Source organism: Apis florea, unplaced genomic scaffold (assembly GCF_048593485.1).
Source record: "Apis florea isolate Af1SG1 unplaced genomic scaffold, ASM4859348v1 contig_2293_pilon, whole genome shotgun sequence".
NCBI lineage: Eukaryota > Metazoa > Arthropoda > Insecta > Hymenoptera > Apidae > Apis > Apis florea.
This window is the reverse complement of record NW_028256554.1, coordinates 6,230,531-6,250,911: the sequence shown is the minus strand read 5'-3', so window position 1 is coordinate 6,250,911 and position 20,381 is coordinate 6,230,531. Positions and strand designations below refer to the sequence as shown.

General features: G+C 35.1%; 1 protein-coding gene and 1 long non-coding RNA gene across 4 annotated transcripts in view; one reads left to right on the top strand and one right to left on the bottom strand.

Moving 5' to 3' along the window:
• LOC105735746 (uncharacterized) overlaps positions 1-17,019 on the top strand; it is a 68,903-nt gene extending 51,884 nt beyond the window's left edge. The window contains exons 2-4 of the mRNA XM_086903962.1: positions 436-538; positions 11,054-11,187; positions 16,875-17,019. Coding sequence (XP_086760088.1) covers positions 449-538; positions 11,054-11,187; positions 16,875-17,019 — 369 coding nt within the window. The 5' untranslated portion in view covers positions 436-448. The remainder of the gene's footprint in view (positions 1-435; positions 539-11,053; positions 11,188-16,874) is intronic.
• The window catches only part of LOC100864671 (uncharacterized), a 339,885-nt gene that overhangs the window by 96,320 nt on the left and 223,184 nt on the right, over positions 1-20,381 (bottom strand). For 2 of the 3 annotated variants that reach the window (XR_015290876.1, XR_015290875.1), the window contains exon 5: positions 11,046-11,260. This is a non-coding gene — a long non-coding RNA (uncharacterized LOC100864671). Of the gene's footprint in view, positions 1-11,045; positions 11,261-12,372; positions 18,793-20,381 lie in introns of those variants that run through there. The other variant, XR_015290877.1, reaches the window with a different exon arrangement.

The following is a 20,381-nucleotide window of genomic DNA, read 5'->3' as shown; positions in this document are numbered from 1 at the left end:
CAGAATTAATTACCTTTCAATTTCTTTTACATCGCCTGTCAACGACTTTACATTTACGCATTTTATACATTCTGCATTTAATAACAATACGGTGATAATTGTTCGATTTACGTTTTTAATGCATTGGGATAAAAGTAAATTGCAATTTTAAATGAAATTATTATATTTACATGTTTAACAAGATATTTTTGTTGATCTATGCAAATAATGTGTTGGGAATAAAATTAAATTGGAATCTCGAAAGAGAGGAAATTGTAACTTTGAAGGGGAGAGATTGCAACTTTGAAAGAAATTTACGTAGGAAATTGCAATCTTGAAAGAGATTTTTCACAAAATTGCACTTTTTTCAAAGAAATTTTTTAAGACGAAAGAAATTTCCTGTAGGAATACCTATTAAATTTGAATATCGTTTTTTTCCCCCTTTTTACGTTTCAGATATCTAGAAGAAATGGGACTGGCGGAGAGAGAGGCCGAAATGCAGGAGCTGGAAACCTCGAGACCCGGCAGATCGCGAGATCTCTTTGGCGTGCAGCTCGAGGTAATTGCTTCTAAAATATTATTTGCATCCCTGCCATGCCTTTAATCAAAAATTCTTCCAATCAAAATTAATTTTTACATAAATTCCAATCTCTCGTTAAAACGAATCTCCTCCTCGAAAAAGCTTTAACATGTTCCAACCCTTTCTTTTTTTTTTTTCTTTCTCTTCTCTCTCGATTCGATCTCGTTCGTTCGACATTATCGAAGAGAAAATCGCGAAAATCACGCGTTGGATTCCATATAATTTCTCCATCGTTAAAAATTGTTTGTTTGGTAAAGGGCGTCGAACGCAACTAGATCCCCGGTATCCTTGTCGAGGTCAGAAACAAATTCGATCCGGAATCGATAGCCCGTTCACCGCATAAGGTGGCGGGTTGCAAATTCAATAGTCACTTTTGCCAAGAGCACCGAGTGTATAGACCGAGTGAGAGGCACGACCCAGAAAACGGTATCAGTATTGGCTAGAACAAACGGCTATCTGAAACCGAAACGACACCCAAGAAAAGAAAGTCTTCTTGCACTCTTTCTTCCTCTCCTTTTCAAGGATCGTCCATGGATTTCTGCCCGAGCTGTCTTTAAACTGATCCAATTTTCTTTAAGCAGATTTATCGCGGTGCTAAATTTTTAATAATCGAGAAATTTGTCGAGCAAAGGGGAAATAAGAGAAGGAGGAGGAGAGGAAGAAAAAGTGAAAATTACCTTCTTGCCTTGAATTGAACGAACGATGATGAAAAGTCATGAATTTTTGTCGCGAAAAGACGGAAGATGTATTTTTATTCGTCTTACATTTCGTTGTATCTTATGAAATGTATCGACGAATTTTTAGAATTTCTATATTATAACACGAAATTTCGAGATTTTGAATATAAGAAAATAATAATAATGATAAAAGAAAAAAAGTAAGAAAAAATTAATTTTAGAATTTAGAAAAAGATATTAGATAATTTAATTTGATTTTTAAAAATGTTCCTACGTTTTTTATATGTTCTTTATATATTATTAATCGCAGTAAAGAGACGAAAGGAGAGGAAAGTTGTATACATAAATACAAACAAATTCTATAAAAATTCAAAGTACCTATCAAACGGGAAATAAAAATTTTCTTCTCCACATCCCCACATCTTCTATCATCTTCCAACTTTCCTTGACACGAATCTTTCTTCATAAGCAAACTCGCAACGTTACTTTACAACGTCACAATTTTCAGACATCCCTCCCCATCCTCTCCTAATTAATAATATCGATGTTATTTCCCTTCCATCGTCGAGCCAATAATTAACAGAGGAGAAAGGTAACAAAAAAAAAAAAAAAAAAACAGTGGAACGACTTGGCGTGGCGGGATCGATGCGATACGATTTTCACTTCCGGTTTTCGCGCGATCGATTTTCATCCGAGACCATCGATTTTTAGAAAGGTATCACCTTTCTCTTGTGTACCGACTCGTAAAAAGTCAAGAGATCGAAATTGGAAAGGCATCGCGCGAAATCATTCGATCGTGTATAAATCGTGCTCGATCTCGCAGCCGCAATCGATCGATCTTCATCCACGATCCCGATCTGCCAATCTTTTCGTACACGCTTTATTTTATTATTCGTTCCACGCGTAATACGAATCGAGAAGATTGTTTCACGAATTTTTATTGGGATTGTGTAATATTGGAAAGCATTGTTTAGTTGCAATTTTATTACCAATCATGGAATTATATAGTGGGGTATTTTATTATCCACTTAATGCGAGTAGCTTATTACGTTATTTGAAATTGCCGTATGCCTTGAAAAATATATATTATTATCAGAATAATATGAAATTTATTTATGTCTTATACTTTCGAATTGTAATTCGATAATTATTTTTTCTTTCTTTCTTTTTTTTTTTTTTTTTTTTGCGGTTAAGCGAAATATCTCTTCGAATCTAGTCCGAATAAAATTGCTTTTTTGAAATTGTTAATTTAAACTTTCTTTCGAGATCGAAGAGATAATTTTAATTATTCGAGGAATATCGCAGTTATTATTGACTGAATCAAACTTGCAAATTTTTTGCGACTCTGTGAGAAACGATACTCGTGCATCTAATCATCGATAGTTCTGAATATCCGTTAGATCGTGAGTAACTCATTTGTCCATCTTCTTAATTTCCTCGTAACGGGAAACTATTGTAATCGAAATTATAAACGCGTATCTAATTTATTAGGTCAAGATATACATATATATTTTTTATAATCATCTTCGATTTGGCCATAATTAATGAATTTCAATATGAAAATATTTACTTCAAACTTTACGAATTGATTTACGAAAGATCTTGTTGATAATATTATATAAATTTATTCCTGCAAAGGGATATTAAATGTGACAAAGTGGTAAGAAAGTAGATTCGATCGACCAAGTTCCAAGTACTACAACATTTCTGATTACGAAATGACATAAGAAGGAAAACTTGATGATATTTTTTTCATTTTTACGAGAGAGCAATACCTATTAAAGTTGAACTTGTTCACACTTCCGTCTACTACACTACTGTGATTAAAATAGTTATATCTTGGGACAAGTCAAGTTTTTCTTCTTCGATTTCTCTGAATCTGACATTATTAAAATATATCCTTTCAAATTATTTATTGGCACATGAAATAGAAGATGGAAAAAATAAATTATTAATCACTTTTTCTTTTTTTTATAATATCTAAATTAATATACAATTCATGTTCACAATATTCGAATTTAAAATCGAAAGACAATAAATTTTGAAAGGTTTGTTTTATTTCATTACGATCAATTTAATTATCCGCTTCGTTACTTCTAAGAAAATAATAAATTGAACGCTTCTGAATTAATATTTTCGAGATTATCATCGATTCAGAAACGTATATAAAATTTCAAAAAAAAAAAAAAATAAAAAAAGTAAAAAAAAGAAAATGAAATAAAAATATATCTAACATTTAGAACATTTCATGTAAGTAACTTTCCTACTTTTTCATAACGAGTTTTTGTTATTCGATAGAGAACATCATCTCAAAGGATCGGCCAATATTATCACGTATTCCCCTCCTATAACGTAATCACGGATGAACCGTGAGTAATTTAGTTTTTTGCTATAATCTTACCCTTCTCCCTCCCTCTCTCTCGAGACTTCTTAATAATTCCCTGTCATGGAACTTAACGATCAATCGGCTCGCTTTTTATCCCTATCCAAGGATTAGATCTACACTTTTTACGCCTGTTTTTCGTCTATCACGAGTTATCGATATTTCTATATCTCTCGTGAAAGTGATCAACTCGTTGTAATTTTCACGGTTAACGATTACTTCGTTTCGATTGGATTGGTTGTTGAGCAATCGACCATTTTTTGTTTTAACTGTTTCGTTAGTTTTTTTTTTTTTTTTTTAAATATTGCTGGATAGTTTAGTTTCTGCAAAAGTTCTTTTAAAAAATTCATGATATGAAATCTATCGATTCGATCGAATTTTTCGTGATTATTTCGATTGTAGAGGATGTATCTTTTAATTATTAGTCGCATTAACTTTATCCTCTGTAAATTTCATCAAAATCGAGAATATTTGGGAAACTTTTCTTATAAAAATAGAAAAGGCTCGCAGAGAACGCAAAATCTAAAATTGAAAATTTCAAATAAGATTTTCAAAATCATCCATTCCCTTTCATCTTCTGGTTCGATGTTAAATTTATAAACGTTCTCAATCATTCAGATCCCCAAAACCTATAAGATCCTAAAACTCGTAACAACTCTTGACCACCTGATCTTTCATTCACTTTCAACGCTTCGAGTAAAAAATTCCAAAATTACCTATCCTCTTCCACAATCCAATATCCATCTACATTTCATACTGTTCGATATCGAAAAAAAAAAAAAAATAAAATATCAACCAGCCAGATTAAGATTATCAACCTAATAACACTTACTTTCCAAGTTAACGTTGAAGAAAACGTCCAGGGAGCACAAGGTAGAAAACGAAAAGACAAAAAAAAAAAAACGAGAGATCCAGTCTTAAAAGAAGAAAACAACCGCGGAGCCAGAATGTTTCGCGACGAGGTTCATGAATTATCGAACAAACAGATGTTATGCGATGGAAGGCCCCCACAGTGGCCGTTCTAACGTAATTTGATCGGCCGGAGGAGATACCAGCTCGCCCTTGCATAAAACGCTTCCCTCCGCCTCTATCGTAATCACCGATGAGCCTTTATTAATTGGCGGCCAATATGGCGCGAGTCTAATTAATCGCGGCGCGGCTCATTATAAACGACACGGCTTAATGCCTCCCGAGCGAGCATCTCTCTCTCTCTTTCACTCTCCCCTCCTCCCCTTCCCCTCGATCGACCTCCTGCCCGTTTTAATCGCCACGATGTAAACCGGCTGTAATATCGAGTCACGAGTTCATTAAATCGTCGATCATGGTGTAACGCGTAGGTTCGGTTGGACTGGGTTGGGTTGGACTGAGCGCGGGAAAATTGTGAGATGAATTCGAAAAGGAGAAGGGGATCTTCTTTTTCTTTACGTGGAAAGATATTGGTATTATTTGATTATTTGTGTTTGATTATTTGTATATTGATTTATTTGTTAGCTTTTTTGAGAGAAGGTTTTTGGGCGAAATTGTTTTTTCTTTTGGAAAGGTTTACTTTTGTCACAAAAGTAGTATTCAAAGTTAATTCAAAGTTTCCATATTTTATATATAGTTATAGTTTTTTTATGGATTATATATAGGGTTAATAGTTTTTAAATTTTGGATGCGATATTGTAAATTGTGAAATCGAAAATTGGGAGAGTATATTTTCCAGAAAACTAGCTTCGTTAAAAATTTCACTCAGATTCGCCCTCCAAAGCAAAGAAGGGAGAATTTGGGAGAATCCCAAGTTTCTCCCGGTTCAATGACGAATTGTGGTACCAAAAAGAAAAGATTACGTCTCAACGACGATGAAGAAACCGCAAGTGGATGTTCCCCAAGTGGATCGTGACGGTGGTCCGTAATTTTGATCACGGTGTTTATGATAATGAGCCGCGTTTAGCGTAAAAGTGAAAACAATTCGGGGCCCGTGGAAGCGTAACCGGATAATGGCGCGGCCATGCACCGGCCAAAGAAATTACGAAATCCGTCATGCTGCCTCTTTTTCCCCTCCTTCCTTTTCGTCGATTCGATTAAATGTCATTTCATCGCAAAGTAACGAGGCACAGCTATGGCTATCGATTAATCGCGTTCACGGAAGCTCTGTTTGCCGGACAACAAACGTGGAACGTTGGAAATTGTCCACGTTTAATGCGGAAACGCATTATCCGTTCAATTAAATTTGCCAAAAGATCTTTAGAAAGCTTTCTACATTATTTCGCGAAGTTATGGATTAATTAAGGAAGAAGAATCCATTGGAATCAGTGTAATTTTATGAAAAATATAAATTTGCCTCGCTTACCAACAATTATGTTACAATGTTTAAATGTATTTTAAATATCTAATGGAAAATAAATATAGCCATCGTATCGTTAACTTTCGTCTTTCAAATGCTACGTCAAATCGATCGAAAAGAAACGATAAAGAGTCGATCGAATGTTAAAATTCATTTTCGGATTAAACACTCGACTTGAACACGAAACGAAAAAAAGTTTCGTCAAAAATGCAAGAGGCAACTAGAACGGTGTACATCATCGTTGTGTACACAGGCCTCGTTTGAAACGACGGCCCGCCACAAATCCACGTCTCAATTATCCTCCATCCTCCTCCTCCCCCGCCATCTTTCTCTCAACAATCAGCCGCCGTCCGTTTCCGACAGAGTGAATGGCGCAAAAAGCTGCTCCTTCTTCGAAGAAGCTCGCGCGGATGCATCGAAACGATCGTCCCAACACGGAAATACGTTTTATCCTCTCTCCTTCTTATTGTCAGTACCGTTTCCTTTCCGCCGCTCCTCGCAAAGGTTGACGTCGTTTCACGGTTTATACCTTTCATCGCGGATAATTTCGTTCGTCTCGCTTCTCCGGCAACCGTTTTCCCAAACGGTCGCAGCTCTATCCGCCGTTTACCATACGAGAAAAGGAGGGGGAACGATTGTTCCTTCTTTTGCCTCCCCTCCTCCCTGCGATCGAAAACCCTCAAGTCGATCGATCGAATCGCGAACGAGGTCGAGTTATTTTTGCATCCACGTGGTGCAATTTCACGAAATTTCACGATCGCGGTTCATTTGCTCGTCGTGGCGTCGTGGTTTCGTCCGATGCCTTTTGATTGCTTTTCACATTGTTAATTTTCTTTTTTTTGAGGAGGAGGAAGAGAGAATATTGTTATAAGTTCGATGAATCATGAATGGTGTAAAATTGGTGGTTTTTGTTTTGTTTCGTTGATTTTAACGATTCGTGTAATTGTTTTAACGGATATGAAACGATAGAGAATGCGTGATTCGTTATGTAAAGAAATAGGTGATTGCCCATCCAGTGGAAATATCGATCGAATTTTGTCGATTGTGATTTTTGCCAAAGAAATTTGGAACTATTCGCGTGTGGTGGAACGATGGAATCAATCGAGGAGATTGTGTAATTATTACTGGAATACCTAGATAATTAATATCGTGATAAAAAACAATATTTTAAAATAAGTTTTACAAAATTTTAAAAAATTGCAATTTCTACCAAATTTCTAAAAACAAAACCTCGTTCATCGACGAATCCTCTGAACACGTTTATTCAAGCCATTATCGAAGGCCATTACAACAAGGAAGTGAAAGAAAGAGAGAGAGAGAGAGAGAGAGAGAGAGAGAAAAAAGATGGATGAAATTTCCGTTATCTGGTTTCCGTAAGACGAAGAATTGCAAACACCGATCGTGTGATTCGATAAAATGTCGAAATATGAGTTTGCGCAATTGCTCGCCCTTCGTGTATAATCGCGATAGTAAAAGCCGATTACGAAGCGCTGTCAGCTATTATCCTGTCTTTCCTAATCGGACATCCTTGTTAGTTGGGTGGAAGACGGAACTGTCATGCAGCGAATTATATCTTTAATAAACTTCGTAGCCGCGTAACGTCAGTCAACTGTCGGTTAATCGCAACAGCAACTTGGTAGAAAATATTTTTTTCATTCTTTATTTTCACGCCTGGATCACGGCTGGATCAATGTTTAAATTAAACTCTGTTTTGCGAGCTGGAAATTTTAATTTTTCTCCTTTTCTTTTTTTTTTTCTATATAGACGACAATGGATACAGCAATGTTGAATGGAAATTAAAAGATAATTTAATTCGTCGTTGCTTGCGTGTAAGGAAATGTGAATTAAAAAAAAAAAAAAAAAATATTGAATAATTTTGTCGAGAAGAATTATTTAATAAGCTTGTATCTTTTATATCTGCTATATTTTTAATACTTAATATAATGTTCCTCGAAATAATTTTCTATAAAAATTAAAACTTCCCTTCCCAAACGTACAATCGTAATTTCATTTCCACGAATAAATCGAAATCAATTTAACATTCGATTTTTCTCGAATCGTAAATTTCAAGGTAATAAACCATCGTATATTTCGTATGATCACTTCTCTTTCTACTCGAAACACTCGACATTGTACGATATCTCTTGCTATCGGGTTCGCTGCTGCTGCAACTGATAACAACCCTTCGATCCACTCGATGTGAAAATGCGATATCGCGATAAAGTAACATGGATTACTTGCTAAAGATTAACTACAACAAATGATACGATATCGATTTGTTGCCAGCTCGAAAGACACCGTCTCATCGCCCTACTCTCCTCCCATTGTCGAAATTTCAACTTTCGTTTTCCTTCTTGCGATTCCCTTTTTTCGAGTAGCTCGAGTGTCGCGTCATAGACTATCAACTCGAGATCAACTACGCCATTGCGAAAAAGGAAAACGATTAAATGCAACTGTGTTGGAGTGATTTGTAATTTGGAGTGAATAACCGAGTTTTTGAAAATTGATAAGATTCAGATGACGATCTTTTGAATATTTCAAAACCTTTTGATAGAATGTATATACTTTCTAAATATATTTACTCGAAAACAATTCGAGTTTCATCTCAATCAAATCAATATTTCAATTTTAATCGTCCTTTCTTTAATATATCTAAATAAATGCATATCGCAATTAAATCAAATCGCAAAGAATCGTAATATTTTCTAGCAGAAATTCGGTTATAGCGCCTTCCATTCGAAAACGTACGCGCAAAGATGAACCTATTCGCGAACCGAGCCGATCTCCAATCCAGTTTGTCGAGTTTGCACAATCTCGGAATAATAATAAGTCATATATACCGGTAGGAAATTCAGTAGTTGTAACTAATTACAATCTGCATTCGCATGCAGGTTACCCTGGTAAATTGCGCGCGCTTACTTGCTTGTCGTATCACCACGGATATATCTGTTCAAGTTCCAGCGAGGAACGTAGCCGAGCGCGCGCGCGCACACACACACACACGCGTGCTCACGGGTTGATACACCCACGCCGGTGCATCGAGGTGCACGCGTTGCATGCGGCTAGGAGAGGAACACGAGCAAAAACGGAGATTGCGAGATCGGTATCGTGTTAAATGGGAAAGCAAATTTCGCGCCAACCGTGTTCCTCGAGTCTCTGTTCCTGGAAAAAGTTTTCTCCTCTTCCCTATTCATCTATGCAACAGGAATATTTTGAGTTGATTTTTTTTCTAATAGCGAAATGGAATATTGGAGATTTTTTCTTTTTTTGTATGGAAATAACATGTGAATGTTATTCAGCTATGGAGTTTTTAAATTTTTAAGAAATTATTAATTTTTGAAGTACACTGTTTTTCGATTTTCGCGATTATGAGGTTTGTGTAAGGATTAATATTTTTATCGTTTGATAATCCGTGATTGATCGAAATAATATATTTAATATTAATTTAATATACTATTTAATATAATTTTATTTATTTATATTTATTATTTAATATAATAATACTAATTTAATATAATTAATTTAATATAATATTTAATATACTTTTGGTATTATTAATTATATTATAAGTTTCTTCTTTTATTTGAATATTAAATAAAAAAAAAACGAAGCAATTGATTTTATAAAAAAATACAATTCATGAAAAAATTCGATTCGATACGTTTTAATATTTGTCAGTCACAACGCTGATATTAATTTAAAAGAAATTTCTAATAATGCTATTTGAAAAAAATAAGTATTTACGATATATAAAAATGTTATAAAAATTGTATAAAATAGATTCCGTTAAGATTTTTAATCATTAAATAAGATAACGATGCAATTAGATTAATTAGAAATCAGTTTCTTTTGTTATTATTGGAGTATATTATTTGGAGTAAGTATAAACAAGGAAAGCAAATGGTAAGAGAAGGATGGAGATATGGTAAAAATATTGAAATCAGCGCCATCTCTAGAGTGCCGCAAATGAAACAAAATAGTAAAGGATAGAATATAATAAAAAAAGGACAGAGATAGAATAAGAATCGACCACTAGCGTCATCTCTTGAATATTAAAAATATTTCTTCAAAATAAGATAAGGTAGAATTGACTGTTAGCACCATCTTACGATTATCAAAAACATTTTACGATTATCTTTCTAAAAACTGTCGAAAGATGGCGCTGATAGTCAATTTTATTCTTATTTTTGATTCATTTGTAACTCTAGAGATGGCGCTAGTTTTAATATTTTTACTATCTCTATCCTTTTCTTACTATTTGCTTTCCTTGTCTATTCTTATTCTTGGCGCGTAATCATAGACGAGATACGAGTCGATCGAATATATTTTCATTATTTCTCTTTTATTTCTCTTTCTAATTTTCTATTTTATATGTATATATATTTAAAAAATAAATCAGTTACCTGTGTCAAGAAGCATGCGATTTGTTGATCTTAGATAATACACAGCACAGCATTCGGCATCCAACTTTTCATTTGTCCAAAATAATGATGAAATATAATGACACTCGCGAATAAAACGCACAAAATTATTACACTCACGAATAAACGCACTTTAAACACTCGTAAAAAAAGCATATGTGTTTTAAATATAAAATTCACACGCAATTTTAAATTATTTTAACAATTGAATACGCGTAACTTCGACTCGTCCTTACGGCACCACGGTCGAAGCGGAACTGATTCGTAACGTGCGACTTTTTCTCGCTCGGTAAACACAGCTTAGAGGGCAAAATCACACACGTACGTATCGATAAGTATTATTACTTCGATCATTTATTTATTTTAACGATTAAAATATACGATATTTAAATATTATGATTTTTAATATTTTACTAATATATAAATAATAATATATTTAATAAGTTAAAGTTAAATTTATCTTAATAATTTCGATTTGTATTAAAACACATATGTATTAAAATATTTTAATTACTTATTCGTGAAAAGAATGATAAATATAAAATAATCATACATTAAATTGACACGAAATGATTAATTAATCACGAAACAAAATAAAAATTCGAGTTTCACTCAAATTGAAAATGCGAAAATAAGTAAAATCGATTTCTAGAAATTTTAATTAACTTTTTATACTTACTGTTACAGGTTACCTCTTTACTTTTAGAAGGTGAACGCAGAAAACTTGCGGTCCTCCAGAGGGAACTGCAAGTTGCTCTTGAAGAAGGGGGAAGCGTGAAAGTTAAAGAAAAGCAACGACAGGAATTGCTGCACGCCATATCGTAAGTAGAATCAGTACGTGTTTTATCAGACGATGGTTAACTGCTCAAGTCATACTCATTCTTATTTTTCACTCTGAAATATACATATACGTACAATATTAATAATATTACAAATTGTAAAATATTTTTATATTTAACACATGAACTATATCTTATTAAATATATTTCTATATTTTTCAAATCGATAATTAGTCATCTCAAAAAAAAAAAATATGTATTAAATTTAAAGTAGATATCTTATACCGCTATACAACTGCTAGAAGCATTAAAAATTTGATAGACACGGCTGTTCATTAGCTTCAAAGCTTCAATTAATTTCCTCGTGATCCCCATAGTGCTATTCCAAGATTTATTAATACCAACCACCGGTGATTCCCACGACAGTCAACAATCCTTCGTTTCATTCCGTACGCTATTAAACCTCTATAAATAAGAATTTCGTTATCAACGCAGTATCTCGACGCAACACGAGAATCAAAAATACCAAATTATACGTTTAATCCCTCAGAATTCATTTTTCTTACGCGACGAATAACGAAACGGAAAAAATTCACGTTTGGAAAGTGGAGAAAAAAAAAAAAAGAGAAAGACTCAACTCAGCATATGGACACGTCGCTGGACGCGAAAATAATCGCGGGCAAAAGCTTTTACCGGTCACGTCGTCCCCCTCAAAAACTTGCCTGCGAAAGTTATCGAAAACGGTGGAACGAAAAACTCGAGCAAGGAAAACATTCATTTTCCCGGCCGGTAGTTTTCGAATAATATATTTTGCAAGTTGGCATCGGACCCTCGCTAACACCATCCACGGAGTTTTCCCCTCGCTCTCGTCCCCGGAACGGAACAGGGGAGGAGGATTAACTCGTTCAAGATTTATTAGCGGCTGTCCTCCGGCGCACTAACAATTTGATCAAACTACCGTGGAATTATGCAGTTTCGCCTAGCTTCCGGCGCGAGTCGTTTGCGAAGTCGATGCCGCCGAAATTGCCAACTTCCACGCCGCGCGTTTCATCGCGCGTAAAGTACGTCGCGATTAATGAATTTCTCGCTTGCGATTACGCTCCGCTGCTAATTTTGCGCCTTGGCCGGATCCACGAAGGTTCGGATTTTAGATTCGATGCTCGACGAATCGAAGTTTTCGTGAGAGCATTATTTTGAACGGGTTTGTAGCGATTGGTGCAGGAAAGGAAAGGGTGAAATTTATTTATTTGTAATCAATGATCTCTCATTGGAGAGAAATTATAATTGTACAAATGATAATAAAGAATTGTTGAAGCTTGTTGGAAATAGATGAATTACAGAAAATTGTAAGGTTTTTGTACAAATTATAATCGTTCTTCGGTCTAACATTTGAGATTCGGTTCATAAAACATTTCACGTTGAATTTACATTTTCATACGATATTATAACGAAGATACATTAAATTGTAAGATACATTCATTGTGGGGTGTTGCGCATATCGTAGAGTAAATTTCACAAGAAATTAAGAATTTAATAATACTCATTCACCGGATGTCCGAAGTTCGTGCAGATTCTAATCCAGATAATATATTATTGGAAATTAAAGGAATATTTAGTTTGGAAACTAATAACATGAAATTCTGCAATATGCTATTTATTAAACGTTCTACATCGTTTCTAATTTCAATCTTTGCTCGATCATTCGTTTCGAAGTAAAATTGCAGAAAGGAAAAAGTGAATTCATTTTCTGAAACTGACGTATCATCGTTCCCGTGTACTATAAATTTGCGTCTGTTTTGCTTGAAGAATTGCCACGAGAAAAATTTAGAAATAACAATTTAGGGAACTTTATTAATGCCGCGATCCTTGAAATTTAATTCTGCAACAATCCAAAATTCGTAATGAATTACGGTGTTTCAAAGTGCGCTCGGTGGAACAGCGAAAAATATTCTTCGTCGAGAATTGCTCTCACGTCTGCGTAAATGCAACAAGCGTGAAATACAAATTGCGAAAAATTCAAATGTAACTACATTCATCTTTCTGTCTAATCTGGAAATATGATACGCGCGGCAGATGTGCACAATGTTTCTGCACTTACATAGTATATACATGTATATATATATATTCTTTCAATATCGTTACGTTCTAAGAATATTAAAATAAGAAATGCTTTACCCGATTGGCTCGAACTTTTGAATCCGATTTCATCAAATTCAATATCCCAAAACCGATATTCACCACTTCTTTTTTTCTCACAATTCCAGAAGCCAAGACTAAACATTATCCAACCAATATCAAACATTCCTCCCACATTCTCTCAATCCCTACTTCTTTCCACCCAACGAATCGCCTCTTTTTTAATTAAATCCCAAGCGAATCCAGTCAGCATCCCCTGGATGATAAGCCCAGGATCGCGGTTATACACACGTACACACGTGGATTTTCGAAAATCTCGAAATCCGGGAAATTAGGACCACGTGACGTGCCAACTTCCCGGGGCGCTTCCGGGTCGAGCGTCTCGAGCGTTCCGGCGACACCTCGAGGAGAAAATCCTCGAGTCAGCGATATGTAAAGCTGTGCATTTTCCTCCCCCTCCTCTCTTCTTCTTCTTCCTTTTTCTTTCTTTTTTTTTTTTTTTTCTCCACCTCTTTTCCCTTTCTGGGCGGGCGATGTTTGCACAGCTTCTCGTGGCGTTTCGGCGCTGTTTGCGGACGCCGGGGGGCGCGCCTCGTCGATTATACACGGCGACGACGAATTTAGAGGATCCAGGGACGGGGTTACGCCGTTTTCGCGACGTCTAATTACGGCACAACCCGCTTCACCCATGCGAGAACGCGTGCGAGTAACAACGGAATAATCGACCATCTTTTCTTGAGAATGAATGGAGGGAAATGAAAATCGTAAGATCGTAGAATTTGGAAGAAAACGAATTGGATTCTTTCAATTTTTTGGAATTTTTTTTCTAGAAATCGCGGATCAAATTTTTGAGAAGATTTTTCAATTAAATACAGTTTCAAGGAATGTAATTGTAATTTTTAATCGAAACTTGTATATTGATTTTTCATCTAAGATTCGAGATATAAATACACTTTACAATAGCATTAAAATTATGGAGTTATTTCAATTTTTGGAAAGTGATATATACATAAAATTTTTTGAAATAGCTATTGCTATAATAATTTTAATGTAGTAATAATTGCAAAATAATTATCAATCGTAATTAATTTCCCTCAAAATTCGGTAGAGAATACAAATTTAATATTATAATTTCGTCATTAGCGATGTTAATTATTACAACGTCGTTTATCTTTAAAATTCCTTTTTCGCATTCGCTTACACACATGATTTATAATTTGCATTAGCGATACTTGTAATACGCTTGGTACAAGAAAAATCAAAGAAGGATTGCTAGTTTTTTTTTTTAATCAATTTAACCAGCATCGGTGACAGCTGATTATGGCTCCTCTCTCTAAAGATCGAGCGAATAAACCAGCAACCCTATTCAACACTCATATATCACTGTCGCCTCCCTGTTCATCCACGAGGCTATCTCGAAATCCCTAGACAATCTAGGTCCTCTCTTTCCTTCTTACAGGTATTTGCAATGGCATCACGCGTGTCACACTTCCGGTCTCAAGATTATCGCACGAAATAGAAAACTCGACGAGGAAAAACTCCGTGTTCGAGGGAAGATTTACGTTATTTGATCGGGATATATAGCGACTTGTTCGATATTGTTGAATTATTCATAAGTAAAGAGTTCTTTATTAGATGGCCGGATGTTGCGGTGTTTCTGCAATATAGAATTTAATTTGCTCTCAGAATTTCATAATAGGAAGAATCATTTTATATGAAATTGAAGATTGAAAAGTATTGCGATAAATTATCGTTGCAAACTATTTTTATTGTTATTTAGAAGTGAGGAGAAAACAAGTTTTGATAAAATAAATGATAATGGAACAATTTTTTTTCTACTTTTAATCTTCAATTATCGTACGTATTTAAAGACATAAAGAAGAAAATATAATATTTTTGAAAATTTCGTATATAAATGTTAGGAAAATTTAGTTTCAATAAACGTTCTCTAATATCATGAATTCTTCAATGCAAGAAAAATGAAAGAATTCATTTTTTAGGAAACATTTTTGAATATTTTATGAATTATTTTAACGAACAGACACTTTTTAGGAAATTGAAGCTAGTCAACGTAATTGAATAAATTTCATTAAGAAAATTATCTTTTCGAACTTCATCTCAAGTAGATTGAAGTAAGCCAAGATGATTCAACTTTTAATTTCGTTTCGAGGAAGAAGCATCTATTCGGTGAATAAGAAAGACGACGAAAAAAATTTCGACAATTTCGGTTAATCGAGATCGATACAATTTGAATATTTTCCATAATAAGCACAAGAAAAAAAAAAAAGAATCATCATACAAATTTTACAATTAATTTCACAAAAATAAAAAAAATAACTCGTATTATAAACTTTTACATAAAATTCAACCTAGTGAGAGTCAAAATTTAATAACATCCTCAATTCGATCGAACGGATAACAGCTTCGAAAGTCGTCGAAAAGGCAAAGGAAAAGAACGTGCGTTCAACTTCGATGATCCCCTTTCAACCTTAAGCATTCTCCGAAAGAAAGGGGGGGGCCGATAGATTCGTGTCATGAATTTGTAAAGCTGTTTGCCCCCTGCGTAATTGCCGAACTTTCCACGAACATCCATCCTTCGAACTTTCTCGATTCGTAAATCACCGTGGCCATGAAACGCGGCCTCTTGGAAAAATTCGCCATCTCCTCGTCTTCGTTCAAGCTTCCTCGAACTTTCTTTTTTATTTTTTTTTTTTTTTCCTTGGAGAAACAACGAAAACGAAAATATCTTGGACAGAAATAGTCGACCGAAACTAAACGCGAGTTCGTGCGCGATCTAATATTAGGGAATTAAAAGAGGTGAGTGAAAATTTAGCGGCGCGAATTAGCCGGTCGTGTGCTTGCTTACAAATGGACTTCTTGCGCGGTGAGAAAGCGGCTCGTTTAGCGAGCTGTTTGCCAGGGCGGTTCCAAAGTAACTTTGCCGGCTTCGGTAAGAAAAATTGGGACGTGTGTGTGTAACAAAGTTTGGCGAGGATAGAAGTGGAGATTGAGTTTAAAACTGGGAATGGTTAATTAGGGAAAAGTATATATGTATAATGTTACGCCATTAGTCAAAAGTTTTTGGAAATTTTCCTCTTCTTATATAAAAATGTGAGAAAATCGGTTAATTGGAGATTCTTGAGATAATTTCAAGCAACTCTTTCCTTCGAAAAGAATCCTCATTACGAGTTCTGTTAACGAGTTATTAATGAAAAGACACTAACTAATCGAGAAATGGAATTTATTCGATACGAATAATCTGAAATTGTGATAAGAAATATAAAACGTTTCTATGAACGATAAATAAGTGATATAGAAAAAGGAGAAATTAAATAATCTTATCTTATAGAAAAATTCACTATGTAAAATTCTGATTATCTCGAAGACATTTGTACGACATTTACGTTTCACGAGTGAAGAGAAAGAGCGAAAAAATCATTTCAAGGATTTGATATTTCCATCGTTAACTGGGCGTAATATCTTATTATTTCGTCGCAAATCTCGAGCAAATCATAAAATATACATTTTCCAGTGCATTAACGCAAGAACTGTTTTATGCATAACGTAAAATTTTCCGTTCACTTTGCCGGCAGGAAAATTCAAGGACAGCACGAACAGCTCGACAAGGAATATAGGATCCACGCTGCCGGTGTTCTCTTATGCAACTCGAGGGGTTCCGGGAAGGTAAGCGTTTTGTCATTATTCTTTCCTCCCTTGGCCATGATTTACCGAAGATAAATAACCCCCTCGATCATCGCAAACGCGATCTATTATTTGTTAGAGCGCAAAGCACTGAGGCCACCCGTCCTTCCGCTATTTTAACACTCGATTCTTCCTTGAATAAATTCGATCGATCGATCGAACCCTCCCCCTCCTTGCCAACGAGAGGCCAACGAGAATACCTTCTTACGTGGCTTTTTAAGAAATTGGATATTCCTCGGCTTTTTAAAGATTGTGTTGCATTGATTTATAGTTTAGTACAATATTTTTCATATTTATAAATTGTCCATATAAATCGTGTTTATTATGTTATCGGTAATTTGTTTTTTTTAAATTGGTCTTGGAGTTTTATTGTATATCGTGAATAAATTTTCTTTATTATTCGTGAAAGAACAAGGATCGTTTTTTTTTTATCGTTTTATATTCGTATCGTATTTCGTTGAATTTTTAAAATGTAATCTGAAAAGTGATTGATCGCTATTATCTTGGAAAATGCCATTGAAATATAAATACGGTATTACTTTTTATTTTATTCGCGTTTACCAGTCGTTAAAATTTTTACGATAAACAATTTTTCTTTTTTTGAACGAATACGTGAAAAAATTTTTGACAACTTCCAACAATGAAATATTTTTTACGGAATAAATTCGTATTCGAGATGAAAATATTATTCGAATTTGTGTTAAAAAGGAGCTGGAAAAAAGTTGTCACATCTTTGAGCAGACAAATGACACCTACTTTCAGTCTCGATATATTATATTCGAGAAGAATGGAAATTTCCAGGGAAATCAGAGAGGTTGGTGATCTCTTTTCAACGTCACGTTACCTATCAACCTAACACATTCAATTTTCTCCCTTTTCGCATACAATAATCCTTCTTTGCTCGATGAATGAAAGATCGCTTCCTCTAATATATGTTCACACAATTTGCTCAAATGTCAAAATTATTCTCCATTTTAAGGAATATAAAAATTAAAAACCTTACCATCAGTTTGTTTTTCTAAAAAGTATCACCTTTATCAATACATACAAAAATTCTCATTAAATCACACACCAAGTGAAACTTATTTCATAAATTTTCAAGAGAATCTCCACTCCTGTCAAAGATAATTTTTCAATTCTGACGTTCCAACACGAATTTCGTCGTATTTTCTAAAATTACTACTCCTGCCATCCTTACCCCGCGGCTTTATCGTTCCTCTTCTCATCATCATTCCTCCATCGATCATCCGTTCCACCAGTCGGGTGGAGGAGTACAAGAAGAATCGAATCGTTTACTCACCAAAGTTCGCCGAAATGAATCGAACGATCGGGAAGATCCGCTCCAGTTTCATCGAGGGAAGAACACACCGTAACGACGGGATCTAAAAGAACGAGGGAAAGTTTCGAGCACCACCTCTTCGAGAACGAGTTCCATCGTCGAGCCCCCAGAATAATAGATATTCAATTCCTGCGTGTCGTCTCGTTCCCTCCCTTCGTCTCTCTCGCACCAGTTTCATCTTTCCTTCATCCGAGTGCCCTCCACGTTCCGGCCCACAATGTCTTCGCCCGACGAAAGTTTGGATTATCGCGCTTTGTCCAAGATCTGGAAGCAGCCAGCTCGTAGGGAATGACACTTCGAAGCAATCGAGAATCGGCCCCGCTATCTCGAGCCGGTGAATATTGGAGAGAGGGGCGGCGAAGTTGTGAGTTTGACCTCGACGTGGTCACAGTAAGACGGAAGAACAGTGGAACCGACGATAAGGCAGGCAGCTCGAAGTAATTCGGGAAACAGGAAGTTCGATGCTCTTGCTATAGTGATTGAAAGATTAGATTTTTAAACAAGGCTCATGGTTATTTAATTCTGATTTTAATTATTTCTGGCTCTAGTTGAAATTTCTTAATTTTCCATTATAAACGGATGTTTCATTGTCCACTGCGATGGATCAGTTTTTATATTTTTTGCATTTTGCCAATAAACGAAAGCCTATTTTTTTTTTATTTTTACCTCGTATGGAGAAATTTATTTGTTCTTTTTTTTTTTATTCTTCGTAATCTGATTTGATCGTAATGGATGTAATCCAGTTTTCAATTTTTTTTTTTTTTTTATTTATATACGTCATCTGGTCAATTTTCTACAGTTTTCATAAAATTTCACCAGACCGAAATGTCCCTGTTTAAAATAAATAAAACTCTATTTCGATTCGTAATTCTGCAAAAATAATGGAACAAACTGTCGCTTTTTCGATATTTGCAAAATCCAGGATTACATTCTATTCGCGCTGTTGATAAATAAACTCCGTTTACTCTCGATATAATTTGATATTCGCGTTATTTCGACGTTTCGTAAGTAAAGTTTCGAGCTTTTTTCTTTTTTATCTACACTTTTCTCTCTCTTCGGCACGAGCGATCTGAAAAATTTATCGACAGCATCTCGTGTAAAGTCGGCAAGGTGCAAGGGACATTTTAACTCCGTCACGGGCAGTAAGCTCGGCGCAAAGATTGAACACACAGCGGGCAATTTAGCGATAAGATGAAATATGAATTCGAGATACCACGGCTCGGGGCGTTTCTCTCCCGCGTCAAACTGTGCACACAGCCAGTTCCTTTTAATTTCTTCCGTGCTTCTTTCTCATTTCAAAGAAGAACTAATTTCTGCAAAATTGCAACCCGCCTGGAACGATTTTGAGGGACGTCTGAGGTGATACAATTTCACCTCGAGGACCGATTAAATTGACTTCATTCAATTTCGCCGTATTTTTCTTCCCTTCCATATCCTTTAATATGAAAATTGTATATACGGAATTGATTAACGTTTGAAAGTTGATGATTAATAAATTCTATTGTTCGTACACAATAATAGCTGCTGTATCAAAATAAATCTTTGTATTATAATCTTCTATAAAAAATATTTTCTTACCAAATTCCGTACAAGAAAATGGAAGAGAAAAAGATAAAAAATCATACACGGAATATACACGGAAGCTAATTACACCTATCCATTCCACGTTTTGGAAATCGTCTTAATCCCTAACATGCTCCAAAGTCTAAGCGCAACTTTCGCCCACGAGACTTGACTCCGTAACGCGTCTAACGACCATTCCCACAATACTCGGATCTCAAATTTCGCGGAGGGCGGTGATATGCCGGTATGAAACGCGAGAAATGAGAAAGCGAAACGTCGTGGAAACTGAGTAAGGGAAAACAATGACGTTATACAGGGTGCTCTCTTGCGTTTCCGACCGAACAGTGTAATTTAGAAAATGATAAGAAGAAATGTCGTGTGAATTCAATAGAAAGCAAAAGTTAAATTAGTAGTAATAAAAGATAAAAGAAGGAAATATAATAGATTATACAAAAAGTTCTAGAGAGAAAAAGTAACGAATTAATTTAGTTTGTTT